Raw genomic sequence first — 20,673 nt, 5'->3', positions numbered from 1 at the left:
ATATTTTTGAAGCTATAATTAAGACTACTTGGTTGTAATACATAATTTTATATATTTTTGGACTCTTCATTAAAGCCTTGTTAAAGACTTTCGCTGTGATCCTTATGAAATATTTTGGGTTGTGATTTTTCTCTGATATCTTCCTCTGGATTTGGTTTTGGGTAATGCTGACCTCAGACTTGGTTTTACCCCCATCCTCTGAAGAGATTGCAGAGAACTGCCATGCTCTCTACCCCACTACATTTGCAGGAATCCACAGTGAACCTGTAGAACCACGCACCACCTTTGATTCAGACCAGTGACTTACAAGGTGTGGGACCTGAAAGTAACATGGGGAAGTACAGCCAAAGATCCAGTCAGTTTAGGTAACACTTAAAGCTTGTAGGATCCAGTCGGTCATAATTGTAACGTTTGGGTTTCACAAGATGTTTAGAGAGATGTGGGCTAGGAGAACTTATAGGAAGGATGTATTAGCTACTTTCAATCACAAAACTATTAAATGCTCATCATAAATGTGCAGATTATTCCAAAACGTATCAGGCATATACCTGTGTAGCTGGGAATTTTATTAATTAGATTTTGTTGCTGTGATGAATCACCTGAGAAAGGTGGTCTGAGTTCATGGTTACAGAGATTTCAGCTGTGAGTTGCTAGTATTGAGCATGAGGTAAGGCGAATTTTCTTGGTGTAGCTCATGTTGAAACAGATGCCTCACTTCACAATGGCCAGAGAGCAGAGAGAAAGGGGAAGAGTGGGGTGATGAACTCTTACTTTCTTTTTTCAACTGTACCTGACTTCACACTATCCCAGAGAAGCTCCTCGGTATGTTAATCCATTGATGAAGTCAGTGAACTTAGAAGCTAATCACTTCCCAATAAGCCCACTAGTTGGGGATCAAGCCTGAACACAGGAGCCCTCTGAGGGGATACTTCCTATCCAAACCCCCTTAGAGCTGCTGTGTTTGTTGACAAAGGAATCGCTGGCTGGGCTCTAGTAAAGCCTCCAGCGAGGTTTACCAGGATTCACTCCCTTCTGCACTTGGATGTCTGCTCAGTAATTGCCCTGAGTACAGATAATGGCCACTGGACATTCAGGCCTTGAAGAAGAAGCTGTAGATAATATGAATGTGCCCCTCAGCCTTGGCAGAAGTGGGGGGAGAGGAGAGGGGAAGGAAAGGAAAGAAGGGAGGGGGAGAGAAAGAAAGAGAAGGGGAGGAAAGGCAGGGAGTGAATTGCCATATTTGAGATAGTTTGATTAAGGTTTGATTTCACAGCAATTTCCATAGTCTGTGTGTGTCTGGCAAGACTTTATAAATACTTCTGTGGGGGAAACCCTCACGTTAGACATCTGCTTACAATTATTCCGCTTCGTTCTCCTTGATGAATGATAAGCTTGAGATTTGTAATGAAGAGCAATTTGTCTAAGATAGGTGAAATATCTTACGAATAATTTCAGGAAACTGTGGCTTCTGTGTTTACATTTAACTAAGAAAGGTATCGTACTGAGGTGGGGGGAAGAGGGGGGACAAGCTTCTCTCTAAACAAAATTTGTTATCAAATGGCGTGAGGAAGAATACATAATTGATTTTCTGTCCCTCTGTAACTCTTCCCGTTTTCTTCAGCACCACCCAGGCGATATGTCTCTCGAATCAGCCAAAGCCCGGGAAAGAGTACAAGTACCCGGAGAAGCTGCCGGGACAGCTATACGACGCAAACACACAGTGCAAGTGGCAGTTTGGAGAGAGAGCCAAGCTCTGCATGCTGGACTTCAGAAAGGCAAGTGGTTAGTTGCTGCCACAAGCTCGCTCACACTAGGATTCATAAAACCATTTTTGCTTAGTGCAACTGACAGTGATGTATTCCACATTTATTGGGCACCTACCAAATGTCAGATCCTATACACCGGGACTGGCCCCGTGTAACGGGAAACACATGTGCTCCTGGCTGAGCAGAGAACGGGAGATGCTGCTGTGGGTATCGGCTTTCAGTTGGGAGCTCACTTGACTTGTTAGGTCAGATCTCTCTTTCTGATTTATCACGTGGGAGAGAGTGCAGTAATAACGTTTAGTTGGTTTAAGTTGGCAAATTAATACCCTGCATTTTTCAGATAATATTAACAAAAAATGTTCCCCGCCCCCTTTCCAACATGAGAACAGTCTACTGGAAGGCAGCAGTACATCATGGGGTTTCTGACTATTGAATTTCCCAAGTATTTATGGAGCAGTTCCTCACAAAGGTGATGTCTCTTCGGTGATTTCCCACATAAATCCTTCTCGGAGCTCAGATACACACTCTGGCTAGACAGGGAACGTCCAGATTTAGGAATTTGCTCTTCTTAAAACCACAAGGGAAACTACTCATAAATCAATGAAAGTAATTAGTTTTGAGGTTTCTTTTATTCTGGTATATAATAAAATCAAGAGTAAAATAGAAAAGTCCACACAGTCTTCTAGAAAGCCCTCAACACTTCAAGAGTGACAGTGACAGTAATGCTCCTGCTTCCGATTTCCAGCACAACTATCTTCTAACTAGTCACGGCTCTTCTGAAGGCCATTTGCCCTTTTGTGGGAAATATCTAGAATTTTTTCTATGTTGCTCTTATATATGTTAAGGGTGGGGGAACATATAAAACTGAAGTTTTTGTTTAAAGACTAGACTTTTCAGACTGTACTACTGGTCTCCATACTATTCTTCTTGTGACTTTGAACCACACTCTCAGTGGTAGCCTAATGATTATAAAGTATAAATAATATCAAGCTAATTATAGGGTATCCATTCATTATTGATGAAATGGAGTGAAATGGAATAATTTTAAATCCTATTTATTTCACGTGCATTGCTATTGTCAGCATCCCAAACAAGGCGCTGCTAAACAACCCCGACGTCAGCTCTGTTCGTATCTACTGTTCACCAAGTAACTCCTTTTTGTCTAATGCTGTTGCTTATGTCTTTATTCTCCCTGTTGCCCTCTGGTCCAGGAGTTCAATAGAGATGTATCAAACCCCTAGGAATGCTCCTTCAAATTACCATCTTCCCTCTTAGTTCTATTTCTACCAGTGCCTGCTTTGTGTAGCCTGAGACTCTGCATGTAGGTACATGCATAGTTAGAATTCTGTGTCTCCTTGACCCCTATAAGGATGGATTAGTAAATGGGACATGGGTTCATTGATAGATGGATGCATGCATAACATACATGGTGTAGAGGTGAATAGACGTCCAAGAATGTCTTGGTCATTGTTAATTCAAAAATTTGGGAGTAGATACGGTAATAAGTAACTACGGTCTTAGATACTCGGGGAGCTGAAAGAGAAGGATCATTTGATCTTGGGCATTCAAAGACAGCTTGAATAACAATAAGACTATAACATATTTATATATATATATATGTATATATATATATATATATAAGGTATAAAGGAATCGTTAAGGAATGAATAAAAATTAATTTTCATATATGAGGAAATGAATGGAAATGGATTTATAGAGAAAGACGTGATCAAATGATATTTGCAGATTTTAAATTATATTTTCCTGGGTTTCCTTCTTGCCTAAATTAAGCCTATTTTACATTTAGGTTTAGAAGATATAATTTGCATATTTCATGATTGAATAAATGCACATAGTAAAATTCTATTGGATGAAGCCAGGATTCAGGTTTTTTGGTATCTTCTTGACTTTTTCTCCCTGTGGCTGGGGGCTCTTTAACTGGCTCCCACTTGTTGATAGGTTTGGGATTTTACCAGAGATGTGTAGAATATTTGTAACAGTAATGGCTTCCCTTCCTTCAGGACATCTGTAAGGCCTTGTGGTGCCATCGGATTGGAAGGAAATGTGAGACTAAGTTCATGCCAGCAGCAGAGGGTACACTGTGTGGGCAGGACATGGTAAGATGCTGACTCCATCTGAGCCCTCCACCCCAACCTCAGTCTTCCAACCCATACACCCGTCCTCCTCTTACACTGGTGTTTGAACCAGCATTTCTCATACACGTGCACACCTGCATCCTTGCTCAAACACTGTGACTCTCCTATGCTGACATTGCTATTAATAAGCTGCACAGAACTGGTAGAAAGACCAGCAGGCAGCAGATAATGATTGGGTAATGCTGTAAACTGAAAGACAAGTTGCCCAATTCCCACTGACCAATGAAGGCAGGTGTCACCACTGCTTAGGCATCAAAGACACTTGGTGAAAATAGGAATACATTGTACCCAAGTAATCACTTCCAATCTTGGTTTCCTTTTTAAAGATGATGCTAATGGAGGAAAAGAGAAATGTGAACATAAGCATGGTGTTTATCCACCAAGTTTGAATTTCTGGTTCTATCACACGTCAAACACACTCACATCTGAGGTCAGGCACAAAGCCAAAGCACACATTCAGATTGGTACACCTCCACTAAGAGGGAGCTCCCTGGGACTACTGTCCCACAACCACACAGTCTGACATGGTGTTACCTCAGCAGCCGACTCCCTCATTGCAAGTGAGATTCATGACTGACAGCTTTATCTACTGACAAAAGTAGCTCAACTGACTCACAGTAGAAGTCAAACAAAAAGGTTTTAGCTTCTTGAAAGAGTTTATGGGTAAAAAAAAGCAACCTGCCGAGTCCATCATTACTGTTTGTGTTCTCAGGTGTGCATGTTGTTTCACGGCCGAGCACTCTTTACTGGACAGCCAGTGAGGGGGTCTCCTCCCTGGGAGGGTCTGTCTCCCTCTCCCAGCAGTTTTCAGTTGTCTGTAGTCCTTGCAAGGAGGTTGGACCATGTGAGATTGTCCCCTTTCCACATTCCCATGTGGATTGATATTATCACTGTTCAGATATTGGTTATTCTACTATTTCCATGACTGTTCCACAGTGGACTTTCTGGCATTCCAGCTTTTATACTCTTCCTGCTCCCTCTCCTGAGATGTTCTGAGCCATAGGTGTGAGAGCTGTGATGTAGGTCTATCCACCGGGGCTGGGCCCCGCCCCATCACTGATTGATCTCTGCATTCTGCCCAGTTGTGGTTGTCTGTGATGGTCTCAGTGGACTCTAAGGAGAAGCTTCTTTGATGAAGGGTGATGACTATATGTATCTATGGGGATAGAGATGGGGCTTAGGATGCAGTTAGGAGTCTGCTGTAGTAGCAGATTCTCTTCCAAGACCCATGACCTCATAGCGCCAAGCATTTGTCTAGGTTTCCAATACTACATATCTCTCTTCCTGTTGAGAGAGGCGTAAGTCCAGTTACGCAGCTGCTGGTTAATACCAACAAGAGTGGCACCTAATGGTGCCTCGTCGGCTTTTTGTTTCGGTTAATAGTAGTCACAGCTGGGTAAGACTGTTTACTTTCCTCCTCTAGCGTCCCGAACAGGCTCATCCGGTACTATGGACTCTAGACTTAACAGAAGAGGCTTTCAGGTTAGACGCAGCTCAAATTACCAAAGTCCAGTGTCCTAGGTGTGGAGTGTCTTCAGCAACAGGGCCTCATGTTCAACATCGGAGAGTCAATCAACGGCAGCTGCCATGTTTTCTATTGTTTTGAAAGTCACTTGGAGTCCGTAGCTGACCATTCTGGACAGGATTTTCTCATAAAAACCACGGACTAACAGAAAACCTGGGACTGAGGTTTTTTGTTAGTCCGTGGTTTTTATGAGAAGCATTATTAAGTTTAGTGGCATGACATCCTTCAAGCTACACACACACACACACACACACACACTATGTATGTATGTGCATGCATATGTTCATATTTATTGTGTATAATTTTAGGTAAATAAAAATAGCATGAGTCCTTGAGGCTTCATCAAACAACCTTGGTATCATTTGTCTGTCTTTGCTTCTCCTTCTATATCAACCTCCCTCCTCCCTGTCTATTTTGAGTCCCTGTCCCCATTTTTTTCCCATTTCCTGCTTAATGTCACATGTATCCTGCTATTTCCTATATATCTATTGAAACCATTTTCATGGATCAATAATGGTCACATGCCAGTAGTTGATTTGACAGGTTTTACTCCATACTCCTGGAATAGGCAACTGAAATTGTGTCATTTTCCTTTCTCAGAAGTAGCATTGCTTTCTCTCAGGACCCACTTCTTGGCTCAAATCCTAGAGATACCTACTGCCCACAAACCAGGCTTTCTTTATCTACTGCAAACAACAACCAGGGACAGCGTTTGTCTTCCTGCTCCCCAATAGCTGTCCTGGGCCACTGTGTTTAATGTTACACTTTGAGCCCAGGTGTTTCGGAGTAAGATCCAGGTGCTGGTCAGCTATGACAAGGTGCTGAGTCCCAGTTCTCCCCAGCTAGGCCCCTCCACTCCAGACTCTCCTCAAAATGCAAGATGAGAAAGGAACCTTGCAGGTGGAAGCCAGGGGTCACGGTTTCAGTGACGAGCCCCCAGACCAGGTGTTCTCGTAAATATTTCAGTCGTGTCTGCCCTCTTCTGGGAGGCCAGGCTTCTGTGGTGACTGATCCATGTGCCTTTTCTTTCCTTGAATTCATCAAGTGTTGCTGCATTTGAAAAGATAAATAAAGGAACACCAAATGTGTCTTTAGTACGAGCCACTCGAGTGTGGATAATCCAGTGTTTTCACATTTTACAAGATCCACCCCCCCCCCCGCCCCAGTGTTACAAAAGCAATGAACTGAATCCACCTCTGCAGGACTCACATAAATTCCTTTTGATTTATATTTAAAATGTTTAGTGGTGTCGTGGAGGACAGTGTGTGAAGTACGGTGACGAAGGCCCCAAGCCCACCCATGGCCATTGGTCAGACTGGTCCCCCTGGTCCCCCTGCTCCCGGTCCTGTGGGGGAGGAGTCTCTCACAGAGACCGTCTCTGTACCAATCCCAGGTATGTACGTGGTCTGCTTCCTCGTGAATGAACCCAAGCCTGCTAATACCAGCACTTACACACGGCTGTAGGGAGCACTGGGAAGGGAATTTCACTCCACTCCCTAAACATCCCTTTCTTTACATGGTCCACAATGCTAACTACTTTCCGACAACCAGTAAAAGGCAACTGAGCCAAAAGGGCTGTGGCAGGACTGACCTTTGACTATGACTTAAAATACTACAAGGCTATTCAATCCGCTAACTATTTTTTAAGGAAACGGAGTTTGAATGAATGTCTCCAATAAAAACAACTCTTTTATGCAAAAATGGTATTGCTTTTCCATCAAATATGTCCACGCTTACAACAGACAGCCTAGATTCAGATAGTAGACTCAGACAGGTACCTAGCCTGGGAAGTAAAGCGTTCTCAGGCTCCTTTCCGGAGTGTCATGTTACTCTGTTGCTCTATCTGTAAAGTATGAGGCCCCAAAGTCAGCATTTGCTGCGTTGTCCTATTGAGTATACCCACCCAGCCCATGGGGACTCTCCAGAAACCAGCAGGCTCCTGAGCTGTCAGGTGATGCTCTCACTTGGCCCACAGGCCTAATGTCCTAGCCTTCTCACAAGGAATCTGTCAGAAGAAAGAAGATAGTGTTGGTTTTCTGCCTTTTCCCCAAGCCCTCCTGTAGGGTATGAAGGGCAGCTCACTTTCTTACCTCTCCAGAGGATGATGGGGAACAGGAACAACTCCACCACGTATTCTAGCATCAGGACCGTAATACTCAGGACGGACTCAGGAAGATACCGCCCTTCAATGCCCACTCTAAGTAGTTAACATTAGCAGCTGTGTTACCCCCAGTGAACAAAACTGAGCTGATCTCTGGCTACAATGTCCGTTCCAGACCATCTCACGGAGGGAAGTTTTGCCAGGGCTCCACACGCACTCTGAAGCTTTGCAACAGTCAGAAATGCCCTGCGGACAGTGTGGACTTCCGAGCAGCCCAGTGTGCTGAGCACAACAGCAAACGTTTCCGAGGGTGGCTCTACAAGTGGAAGCCTTACACCCAAGTGGAAGGTAAGTCTTCGGTCCTCCTCCCTAGGGGGCCCCATGCTGTGTTACCTGCTGGTAATACGTCATATGCCTGTCGCTGCCCTGTTCAAATGAGCAGCTAATAGAGATCTCAGAATCCAGTAGAACTTGCTTCTTTGCTGGGACCGTTTTATCTGGCCTGCCCCACTGTCGTGGCGCCTTACCTACCTTTGACATGTAGTCAGAAGTCCACAGGCTAGATTTGTTGAATGGGTCATTATTAAAATAAGCAAATAAATAAGAATGGCAGTAGTTGATGTGGGTATGGTCATAATCACATCACCCACTACAAACTCAAATGTTAAAAGCTAAAATAAACGTTTAGTGTGCTTTATTTTAAAAAGTGAATGATTTTTCAAGTCCAGTATAGCAATAAAGTCTTCCATACAATAGGAAATTTGTGCCCGAAGTGAATTAGATTTACACTTAACCAGACAGAGAAAGTGAGCATGGTCTTAGGAGATAGGAGCTAAAATTATAAAAATGTTGGTTTCAGGAGACACGATTTGGGGTATATTTAAAGAACATTTAATTGTCTCATTGTCTGGAGCTGAGAATCCTGTCCAGGCAGGTGGCAGAGGTCCTGGGGAGATACAGAGTCTGTCATTTCAATACCTATGGATAATATTTTGAAGTTACTGAACTCTGGGTACAGAGTCACCAGCATGTTCATACAAAGCAGATCTGGTTTGACTCTTCTGCGTAAACTGTAAAACCGAATCCCACAATAAACATGGCACTGAGCCAGAAGAAAGCCAGCCTGAGGGATATGACAGAAACGGGTCTTAGTGGTGACATCAGGGTGACGTGTGAGCTACCCCTGGCTTTGTTAGACTGTAGCAAATAATCATATTAACACGTGCACAGGAGTCTGTGAGTGAGTCTTAGGCCTGAGAAAGTTCCCAAGACAGTGAGGTCTCCTGTATGCAGCCTTTCCAGTTTTGTCCAGAGAGAAGACAGAGGGTCGCTACAAAAGCTTCATTATCAGTGTGAGCTGTGAGGTCCGGAAGCAGGAGGGAGCTCCAGAGTTCCTGCAGAACACACTGGACCCTGAACATTTTACTGAGCATTTTCTCTACCAATTTAAAAACACCCTTTAATATTTAGTATGTGTAATTCGTGGGAATTTTACATAGTGTCAGGTAGAAAACACCACTGATCCCATTATATTTTACAACACAGTCTTTACATAAACACCATAGTCCAGTCAATAAATGCTTATTGAATACCTACTGTGTACCAACAACTATGTAAAGAAAACATTAGACAACAGGCACTAGAAAAAATAATGATGACGCATTAAGTAATAATAATAATAATAATAATAATAATAATCATAATAATTAGACTTGTTTCTATCAAAGATGAATATTAAAATTTCTTTAATGGTGGCACACACCAGAGGCAGGTAGATCTCTATGAGTTCAAGGACAGCCTGGTATGCTAGCATATTCCAGGAGAGACAGGGAAACATAGTGAGGCCCCCATCTTAAAAAAAAAAAAAAAGAACAAAATGTCTTTGAAATGTGTTATTGTGCGGGATTTACTTTACGGGGTAGACAGCCGACTAAGAATCTGAACCCCAGAGCGAAAATCACCGAGCTTAAGTGTCTTTCTCGTTTGTGTTTGTATGTGTATTTCTTTTTAAGATCAGGACTTATGCAAACTCTACTGTATCGCAGAAGGATTTGATTTCTTCTTTTCTTTGTCAAATAAAGTGAAAGATGGGACTCCATGCTCGGAGGATAGCCGTAATGTTTGTATAGATGGGATGTGTGAGGTAATGACGATCGCTTATTCATTCAACAAACGTCTCCAGACAGTCCGCTTTGTGCCAGGCATCCTGTGAGGGCTAGAAAGCCAGACATTTGAGAGAAGCCCTTCCCCTCCAAGTCCCAGCCCAGGGGGAGAAAGCCAGAAGAGCTCATGTTGATGACACTGCTTTGTGATGGAGGTGTGTACGGAGCATGAGCAGAGGGAGAGTTCATGCTCAGATGCGGGTCTGGAGCATCTGTGGGCACCGAGGAGGGGGACCACCCACACCTGAGCTCTATCTCGAAGGGCGCATGGGAGCAGGGAGCAGAGAACAGTGGCTTCCGGAAGCCGGTGGGGTGCTCAGAAGGCAGCTGTGTTCTTGGGGTGCTGAGTGGATGAAGGAATGAGCGAGAACTCATCCAGGTGACCACTGCTATGCAGACTGGGACCTGGGTTTGAGGACAGCAGACCTACAAGGGGTGCAGTTTCTGGGCAGTGTTATGGTCAGCCAGTGAGGTCACTTTTCAGCTATTACAATGCTCTCCACAGGATGGACAGCCCCGATGAGCTGCAGCAGGGCAGGGGAATTCTAGCAACCCAGTATCCCAAAGTCTGGGAAACCAACCCAAAAACATCTATGAGAAATTGGGAAACCCAAATTCTTTCAGTGGTAAAATCCTCCTTGCCCTGATCTATTCCTGGTAGATGCTTTTTTTCTTCCACCTCCTGTAGAGATCTGTAGTGTAAGTAATGAGGTATATCATGAGTAATCGATACAGCATGATCTCGAGCCCTGCTGGGACCTATAACCAACAGTGGACTTGATACAGTTGACCCTTCACACACAACAGACATGCACACCATGCCTGGCACTGAGGATTTCCAGCACGGGGCAAAGGCTATTGCTTTGTTCCCGAGTGGATCTCATTCCACTCGGGAATAGGAAATAGGAAGAGAGCAAGAATTATAGAAGTGATAATAAACGCCACAAATCCTACAGCTTCACATAGGTCTAAGCTATAAATCACTGATGGGAGAGTTTCTGTGCAGTGGCATTAAGTTCCAGTTATAAGCCCACTCTAGCACAGCCTGTGTGAACACACTCACAGCCGGCTTACCACGTCAGTACTGGTCTGAGATTTCCTCTAACACAGTCCTCCAGCTATAACTGCCATACCCGGGGAGGAATATTACAGAGGACAGATAGCACATCACAAGAAAGAGATCCCAGGAGACCAGGACCACCCATGTTGCATGTACCAGGACCTGTCACCTATTTGTTAATTACCCCATGTTGGGAACTTGTTCGGCTGGAGTGGGAGGAAGATGTCACTTGGTTGGTGATGTTGTCATATATATCATCCTTTCTTTCATGAATGATTATGACCTCGTGGGGCCTCCAGAAGGTTGGCTGTGACAATGTCCTTGGATCGGATGCAACTGAGGATTCCTGTGGGGTCTGCCAAGGGAATAACTCAGACTGCGTCACGCATAGAGGACTCTACAGTAAGCACCACCCTACCAACCGTGAGTACCTCTGCGTCTTGTACATCTGTGCAAGGAGGGGCTCAGCCACAGACTTTGTTGAGAGGGGCTAAGGGGGAGAAAACAGGGGATGCTTAGAGGGCTTCGGTCTTCCACAGAAGCTTTTCCTTTTGTCGGTCTATGAGTCGAACGCCCCTTTCACTGGGGTTACCTAAGAGCATCGGAAAACACTGATATCTAGATTATGATTCTCACGGTAGCAAAATTACAGTTATGAAGTAACAGCAAAAATTATTTTATGGTTGTGGGTTACCACAATGTGAGGAACTGTATTAAAGGGTCGCAAAATTAGGAAGGTTGAGGACCACTGACCTAGAGTTGCTGTTTCTACCTAGAAGTGGATGGTAAGTTCTTTGAATTAAAGTGATCTTTAGCAAGACTGTACATTACAAGATTACTCCTCCAACCGATGAAAAAGGACCCCAACAGTGCCTATAGCTGCCAGTTCTAGACACGGCCTCTCACATTTAGTTGTGGAGAAGCTAAATACTGCATTCCTCTATCCAGAATATTACCACATGGTAACCATTCCCTCTGGAGCTCGGAGCATTCACATCTATGAAACAAACATCTCTACCTCCTATATTTCTGTGCGCAATTCTCTCAAGAAATATTACCTGAATGGACACTGGAGTGTGGACTGGCCGGGGAGATACAAGTTTTCGGGTACCACCTTCAACTACAGACGGTCCTACAAGGAGCCTGAGAGTCTAACCTCCACTGGACCAACTAACGAAACACTGATTGTGGAGGTAGAGACCAGTTTTTGGTTCTGGGGCTGATGAACTGGAGCTTTTGTAGGATTATTGTTGTGGTCTTAATTGGATGTATACAAAATTGTAGTTATCAGAAATAGGAGCAATCCATCCAGCAGGCTCAAGGGGGCAGGAGGCTTTCTGCTATTGCCTTCTATTGCTTGGTTTATGAGCCTGTACAAGTACTACCAGTGTTACCATCTCTGGGTCTTTATCAGTAGGTGTTATGGGTGATAGTTTACTGATCAATGCCTTTATTTTAATTAATAGTTTAGTTAGCACACAATTGTAAGTTTTGTGACACATTGGACACATGTATCCCCTCATCTGCCCTTTCTTGTCCCCTCATGCTGCTCTCCAATCACATAGGTCCCCTTCTGATTTAAGGTCATGCTTGAATAGAGAGAGAAAGGTGATAGATAAATAGAAATGTATAGATGGATATATAGATAGCTAGGTGATGATGAAGATAGATGATTGATAGATAGATATATACATACATAGATACATAAATACATAGATGCATAGATACATACCTTGGCTGATAGATTGATAGATGTTATGCAATTAGCAGAACTCACATAGAAGTATGAGTCTGTCTCTCTTCCTACTCCTCTCTGTCTTTATTCCCTCCTTTCCCATCTTATTATATCCATTGTCACCCTTGTCTACTTTCATGCCATGTGTGTGTTTGCAAATGTGTACATGTGTGCAAATCCCAGATATGAAAGGAAACAGAAATATTTGCTGGGCTTACTTGCTCATTTTATGATCTCCAGTTCCAGCCACTTCCCTCTGAGTAATATAATTTCATCTTTTCCTTATGTCTGAACAAAGCCCAGTTGAGTATATGTATCTCACAGTGCTTAGTCACTGGCCTGTGGATGCCAGGGGTTTCCATGTCTTGGCCATGATGGATAGTGTCGCAGTAACAAGGGAAGCTCTGTGTCTCCACGGTGTGCTTACCTAGCTCCTTTTCCCCTCATACACACATAGAGGACTGTAGCATGTGGTTCTCTGGTGTTCGTTCTCTGAGGAAACCTTACATTGCTTTCTCGAGTAGGTGGGTCACTTTTTCCTCCCAACAGCGGTCCATTGGGACTCTTCTTTCCCCATAGTGTTCATGACATTTATTAACCATCACGTCACTGTCACCTGATTTCTTGATGATAGACATTCTGGCAGGAAGGAGAAGCTTAGAGCAGATTCCATTTGAATTTACTTGAAGATTAAGGGTGTTGGACTTGTTTCCAAGTTGGCTGATAATTTGTATATCTTGCTCTTGGTAATTGCCAATTCTGTTCATTTTCTCATTTATTGATTAGATAATCTGGGTCTGGGTAACTAGCTTTATGGTACTTCATACATATTAAATATTAATCATTTATCTGGTGTATGTGAGCAATGGTTTTAATATCACCTTGTCTCCTCTGATGATGCTGGGCTGTTCTTTTGTTTTTTAATTGATTTTTTTCATAGACTGTATTCTGGTTTTCCCTCCCTCAATTCTTTCCAGACCTCCCCACCTTCCCACCTCCCCACATGATAAATTCCATTTCCTTTTTTCCTCTGTCATTAGAAAGTGGAAATCTGATATAAACAATAATAGTAATTTCTTTTATCCTATTGTTTTGTTTATATTTTATCTCTCTATATTTTTTTAATATTATGCAAGTCCATTGGTCATCTTTGGCTATTTCTTGAGCCTTGGAGGCCTGTTTGAATTGTTTACCTACAGCTACATCATGAATGTAGTGTATGTTTCCCCTACTAGTTAGAGCCATTGATACATTTTGTGGGGTTTTGTTTGTTCTTTGCTCACTTGCTTAACAAGATGAGAGCTCTGAATCTAGTTTAATTGTTCTACACTTGGATAGGCAGTTTCCCTAGCACCATTGAAGATGCTGTCTTTTCTCCAGTGCATGATTTGGAAACTTTGTTAAAATTCAGGATGTTCTATCTGAAGGAGTTTATTTCATTTCACTGAAATCTATCTATTTTTGACCTTTCCCAAGCTGGGTTTGTCACGCTGGCTCTGTAGTGTAAACTCAAAAACTGGGTATTTTGCCGCTGTCGGTATTGTTCTCTCTGTGGGTTGCACTGGACACCCAGGATGCTTTGCACTTCTGGGCGAGTTTTGGAATCTTTTCTCATATCTTTGTGGAGAATGTCATTGGAACCCGGACAGGGATGGCATTGCATCTCTAGGATGCTGTTGACAGTGTAGCCTTTCTCATCTTACTAATTCTGCTGAACCATCCGTTCATTATGCATTCTGTTTTTTTTTTTTTTTTTTTTTCAATTTCTTTATAAAGTGTTTGGCCAATTTCCATATGTAGTCCTGCCAGCCACCTAGTTTTCTTTATTCCTAGAAATTCCTTTTAGGTATTATGAATGGAATTATTTTCCCAACCTCTGTGTTGGCATATTTGCTGTTTGGAGAAAAGCTTCTGACTCCTCTGTATATTTTTCATAATTCCCATTGCATGCTGATTTATTTTGTCTGTTAGATGGTATTTCTGTAGGTATCTGTTATGTCCCTATGATCTATGTGTGGTGTAAGTCTGAATTTGCTTTGTTTTGCACTATTTTGTCTGAATGTTTTATTTGTCAATATGTTTCCACATTTATGGAAAGTGTGGTAATGAGGTCACCCACTGTTACTATAGCTAGACCAATCAATGCCTTTATTTTTATTTATGTTTGCTTCATGAAGTTGGATATCAGTGTTTAGTGCCTGTGTATATACTATTCCTATATTATATTGACAGATTGCTTTCTTTATTACTAAGTCACTACCTGTCTCAGTCAGGGTTTCTATTCCTGCACAAACATCATGACTAAGAAGCAAGTTGGGGAAAAAAGGATTTCTTCAGCTTACAATTTCCACATCACCTGAGGAAGTCAGGACTAGAACTCAAGCAGGTCAGGAGCAGGAGCTGATGCAGAGGCCATGGAAGGAGGTTACTTACTGGCTTGCTTTCCATGGCTTGCTCAGCCTGCTTTCTTATAGAACCCAGGACTACCAAGCCCAGGGATGGCACACCTACAATGGAGGCCCTCCCCCCCTTGATCACTAGTTGAGAAAAAGCCTTACTGCTGGATCTCATGGAGGCATTTCTGCAAAGGAGGCTTCTTTCTCTGTGATAACTTCAGCTTGTGTCAAGGTGACACAAAACCAGGCGGTACACTTCCTTCTGTATCTCTTCTAATCTGGGCTTTGTGTCAGTTGATCAGAGAGTATAACTGTCCCTCTCTGCTTTCAGCTTCACTTCCATATTTTCACTTTCAATATGGATGCATCCTGGTCAGTAAGTAGCACGAGTTTTCTAAAACCACCAATCAATTCTTACTGTTTATCTCAAGCAGCTGCTCTGCATCTTCCAACTGGACAGCTGAAGATTTACTACAGAGAGTGATTGATCATTGAGTCCTGTCATTTCATTGGCTCTTTTCCTGGGAGGCCCATTTCTTCCTTTTCTTTCTCCTTTATTCATATTGGGTTCTTCTGGTGTATTGTGTGCATCATTTTAATGTTTCCTCATTTTGGATTCCTTCCCACATGAAACTATTCTTTCCTGTGTGCTTGTGATGGACTTTGCCTGTCTACCTTGTCTGTATGTAAATTCTCTTTAACTGATCTCTACAAGTGCTGTTGATGGCCATGTAGAGCCTCAGATCGTTCTTGTTTTGAACTGACTTTAGTTCTCCATAGCTTTGGGGTATTTATTTACTCATTCGTGTGCATTCTTCCTAGTTTCAGAGGGAAAATGTGCTGCATGTATCTGGTGCACATTTTAGTAAATAGACAATGTTTTGTCAACATGGCTAGTTCCATAAGGTATTACTGCATATAGTTTAAAGCAAAGAAATTATATGTTTTTCATTGATTTTACTGTACTTCATTTTTGGTTTTCTCTTTCTTCTTTTGTAGCTCTTGTTCCAAGGCAGGAACCCTGGTGTGGCCTGGGAATTCTCATTGCCTAGGTCAGGTGTTAAGAGGACTCCAGTGGCCCAGCCCAGTTACTCATGGGCTATCATACGATCTGAGTGCTCTGCCTCCTGTGGAGGGGGTAAGTCTCTTCTTATGCTGCACCAGAGGTGCTGAGTATGTACTGGATGAAATCAGACCATGGGTGATGAGTGATGGAATACGGAAGGACACACAGAAAACGTATTGATGGAAAGCAGGATTGTTCATCCATGTTTATTAATGAAATAAACTGTAAAATAATTTGTCATCACCTTGTATACTCAGATATACCAAGAAATTTCATGATGTTCTAAAAATTAGAATGACCATGGTAAGAAACATCATTGCAGAAAACCATAACAATAGACTTACTGCTTTAATATCACAGAAATTTAAGAGTATAAGATGCAAGAAATAATTTCTTTTATTTGCTGGGATTTTTTTTTTTGTAATTTAATAGATCATCTGTCTTTAGAGGAAGTTCTATGTGCTTCTGATTTGATGTGTGCAGGTTTGCTGTCTGACTCTTGGGTTGGGTGTTCTGAGGGCACATAAAGCCCCTGACCATGTGCACATGATGAGGAAGGAGCACCATTAAAATAACTGCCCAGAGCACAGATTATGCCAGAAATACCTGTGGCTGGATTAGTGCATTGTCACAACCTGTTCCTGTTTTATTTCTGTCATTATGGCAACAGATCATGGCAAATCATGCCTCAGAGGGGAAGGGGTTTACCTTCGGTCACATCCACGTTCTAGTTCATCACTGTTGACGGGATCTTAGAGTATTTAGTCACATAACATCGACACTTGAGATCTAAGAGCTTCCTTGTGCTCTCCATTCTTAAAAAGCTCATGACCCACTGCGCAGAAAATGATATTTTCTTACATTTCTTACATTACTTACTTACAATAAGCTGAGACATTCAGACAGTCTCCCACAGACATTACCACAGGCCAACCCAACATAGTCAAGCTCTTATTAAGACTCTGCCTAGGTCAGTCACTTTGACAATTAAAGCTAACCTCAACACAATCTGTCTCTCCCTCTCTCTCTCTCTCTCTCTCTCTCTCTCTCTCTCTCTCTCTCTCTCTCTCTCTCTCTCTCTCTCTCTCTCTCTCTCTCTCTCTCTCTCTCTCTCTCTCTCTCACACACACACACACACACACATTTCAATTAATGTATTTGTTCAATTTACAGTCTGATTACAGCCCCCTTCCTTCTCCCAGTCTCACGCTTAAACACCCTCCTCCTTTCTTCCCTCCCCTTCTCTGTACCCATCCATCCTTTACATCAGGTCAAATGGGAGAAGATAAACTTAGTTCTCTTTTCCACCACATAGGTTAAAGAAATAGAACTCAGGTCCTCAGGCCTTGAGAGCAAGTGTCTTTACCCTCTGAGCCATCCCATTAGTCCTGGCTTCACTTCAGAGAGTTGACACTCTTTGATAGTCCACAGAAGACTAGTATCTAGGGAGCACAATGTATTCCTCCAGCATCTTTTTATAATAGTATTTTATTGACACATTAGTGGATGTTTACCTCATCTGCAGCTGATGTGGCTAATGGCCTTTAAGTACTAATTATCATCTCTTCATTTCCTTTAATAAATCTCTGTTGAAAGCAGAGATGGACAGATTCCAAATTTATTTACTGTTAGTTAACATGACTTTTTTTGAAGTGAGGACTTTTACTCTCCCAAACTTAATCACTTATCCATTCTGAATGGTAATCCTGATGAAATAGTTCATTACAATGTATTGTCTCCACTTTTGAACCTCAAAGTTTCATAAATCAGTGGAATCTAATGGCATATTTCTTTTTCTATGTGCATAATGTATTTTTGTTTCGTTACCCCATGCTGTCTCCAGCTTTCTGGTCCCTCACTCTAGCTAATCCCTTTCCTCTTTCCAAATAGTCCTCATTCTAATTTTATGTCATTCTGTGTAATTCAGTGAGTTTCATTCGACCTATTTACAGAACACATGCCTCTTGCCAATGATTATACTACTGAATAAAAGGCCTTTCTTTAAACATTAACTGTGTATAATCCTCAGGAGCATACAGAGCCTGTGAGTCGTCCTGTCTTCTATGATGAGGTGTTTGATAAGCACAGTCTTATACAAGTAATCACAGCTGCTGTCCCAATTCTGTCACAGCCATAACTCAGGGAATTCCAGTAAAGAGAAGTAGTTGCTTTCTTCCAACCCTGCCACTCTTGCATTAGTAGGTACTTCTTTCCTGGGTGATCACTGGTTTCACATGAGGTTACATAATCAAGTGTGATTTGTTGGTGACAATCCTACTTCCAGTATCCTATGGAGCAGCTTCTAACACTTTGAGAACTGGTCAACCAGGAGAAAAGTTCCATCCCAGTTTCGGCTTGGTTTATCTATAGCCTGTGACCAAGGATGTGGTACACTGATGAAATGCCTAAAGAAATTCTTAGTTACCCTGAGTCAGTAACATTGTTTAATATGTTTAGGCTGTTGGAGGTTGAATTGCAAAGCCATATAGGGTTATTTAAATTAGATGTTACCTAAAAATAGCTCATTTGACTATAATACAATGAATATTAGGGAATGAAAACCTAACACCAATGTCATTTTATGGTTCTATTTCTTGATGAATGATCAACTGCCCGGGAATCTGACAGTTGCTCTTGACTGCCATCCTTCTTTCTTAATGGCTTTGCACATTTTATCATCTGGAGGAAAGTCTGGATTCCTATATTATATGCTTTCAAGATTATGGCTTGTACAGACTTCTCACTATGCTGGATTTTTAACATCCAACCATTATCTTCTTAACTACCTACAGACAGGCAGTGCCAAACTGGGAGAGGACATTTGGAAATACCTCCACCATCATAAATTCTGCCTGGCATCAGGAGCAGGTGTCCTCCTTCTGGGTTTATAAACAGGCATTTTGTCCTCTGCGATGGACCTGACTGATGTCCTGGCAGCCATGAGCAACCACTGCCCTCCACCTTCCTTTCTGGCTACTTTGTTTACTTCTTAATCTCCATTGTCTGTGTATAACACAGCCAGACTTTAGTTCAATTTTCCTGCTCTACCGGGCCTTGAATTGACACTCATTCAGCCCCTCCGATATGGCGGTGGAAGCCAAGAATTTTGTGGTGACCCATCTGATCTGGTGGAGTCTGCTCCTGGAAAGGAGACTTAAATTTAGTGCTGAGCTCTTGTCTGCTGTTCACCCCATCAAAGCATCAGTTTTTCTCCAATTGTTTATGAAATGTAATTTTCAAGTATTTTTTTTTTCTGCGATTCAGTTGGGTCATTGTGTCTCAATCAGTGAATCATAAGCTTTTGTTCCATATTGAAATGTTTACAAAGCAGGAGCCATGGCAACGATCCAAGCTCTCCAGTGTGCAGTAGGCATTTCTAGGGATAAGGCTTTTTCTTTCAGAAAAAACATCCTCCTAATTCGTGAGTTTTCCCAACAAGCTTTAAGACCACTTTTACAAACCTCTCCTATATTTCATTACTACTCCCTTTTTGGATAATATATCTGAAGCTTATGCTTTAATTAACTGAGGAACTAGATTTGGGGGGGGGAATTGAAGAGAAGCCTTTAGCAATCTTATCCTCATTTTTGTTACTTTTAAATAATTCATTAACTCATTCATTAATTCCTCCCCTCAGCAAATGCTAAAACTCAGATCTGAGACTCAAACTTTTTAAAGCTCTCCAGGTAAATGTTAAGAGCTCCAAGAGACCATGGATTAATTCCTTCTGTGTCTGGATTGACAGTAACTTTTTAACATGCTCCTTGAATTTTATAAAACTGAATGAGTGACATTTTAGTTAGTGGCCAACAGTAGCGCACGTACCAGGACAATTGCACCAAGAAAGTGAGTGCGTCTGTGAACACACTGTGTTTTGTAGATGTATGAGGCCCAAGGTCGGGCTCTGGACCTATGAAAGTGCTGCTGTTATGCATTTTTAAAAGATTTTTAAAGTGTGCATGTATGTGTGTGTTTCTGTGTATGTGTACAAATGTGTGTATGTGTGTGTTTCTGTGTGTGTGTTTGTGTGTGCTTGTGTATGTGTGTTCACAGGCCAGGAGAGGGAACTGAATCCCCATGATATGAAGTTACACAGATGCCTTTATGGGGTAAACAGCAGTGATTGTGAACTACTCACATGAATGTTGGGAAATGAACTCAGATCCTCTACTAGAGCAATATGCATGGTTAGTCGATGAGCTATCATCCCTCTAGCTCTGGTTTTGTACATTCTTGTTCCACAAAAATATACTCAGTTTGAAGGGAGTCTTTGTCCATGTATGATAATGGAAGATTGTAACCGTGTTCTATGCAGTGGCCAAACTCCCAGACACCTCAAGGCTGTGGCCCAGAGAGCCCAGTGTCACATCCGGAGCATGTGTCCTATGAAGCAGTGTTACAGAGGCAGCTCCCGGGGAGCAGTAGCATCCTACTGGTTGTCAATCCTTCTGCACCTTCTGATTCTGGGACCAGCTTGATTCCAGTCACACCCTCTTACCTTTGCTTTGTGTGTTACCACACATGGAAGTTCAAAGTGAGTTCGATCTCTTGAACTTGACCAGAAGAGCAAAACAACAGAGATGAACTGGAAATGATTCTGGATCTCAGTCACCTTTGAGCACATCCACATCAAATAACTCTTCTCCCTTGGCAAAGACTCTGATGAATTTTTATTCTCAATCTTATCTTCCTAACTCCTCACTGGA

At 42.3% G+C, this 20,673-nt stretch overlaps 1 protein-coding gene across 1 annotated transcript in view; it reads left to right on the top strand.

The window, feature by feature from the left end:
• Positions 1–20,673, top strand: part of ADAMTS16 (ADAM metallopeptidase with thrombospondin type 1 motif 16) — a gene marked incomplete at both ends in the record, with an annotated part of 114,564 nt that overhangs the window by 57,336 nt on the left and 36,555 nt on the right. Inside the window, 8 exons of the mRNA XM_080933764.1 lie at positions 1,622–1,775; positions 3,788–3,883; positions 6,692–6,840; positions 7,724–7,896; positions 9,561–9,691; positions 11,070–11,193; positions 11,719–11,963; positions 15,901–16,039. Coding sequence (XP_080789890.1) covers positions 1,622–1,775; positions 3,788–3,883; positions 6,692–6,840; positions 7,724–7,896; positions 9,561–9,691; positions 11,070–11,193; positions 11,719–11,963; positions 15,901–16,039 — 1,211 coding nt within the window. The remainder of the gene's footprint in view (positions 1–1,621; positions 1,776–3,787; positions 3,884–6,691; positions 6,841–7,723; positions 7,897–9,560; positions 9,692–11,069; positions 11,194–11,718; positions 11,964–15,900; positions 16,040–20,673) is intronic.

Source organism: Micromys minutus (genome assembly GCF_963924665.1).
Source record: "Micromys minutus genome assembly, chromosome: 20".
In the NCBI taxonomy this organism is placed as follows: domain Eukaryota; kingdom Metazoa; phylum Chordata; class Mammalia; order Rodentia; family Muridae; genus Micromys; species Micromys minutus.
This window is presented reverse-complemented; position numbering and strand designations above follow the sequence as displayed.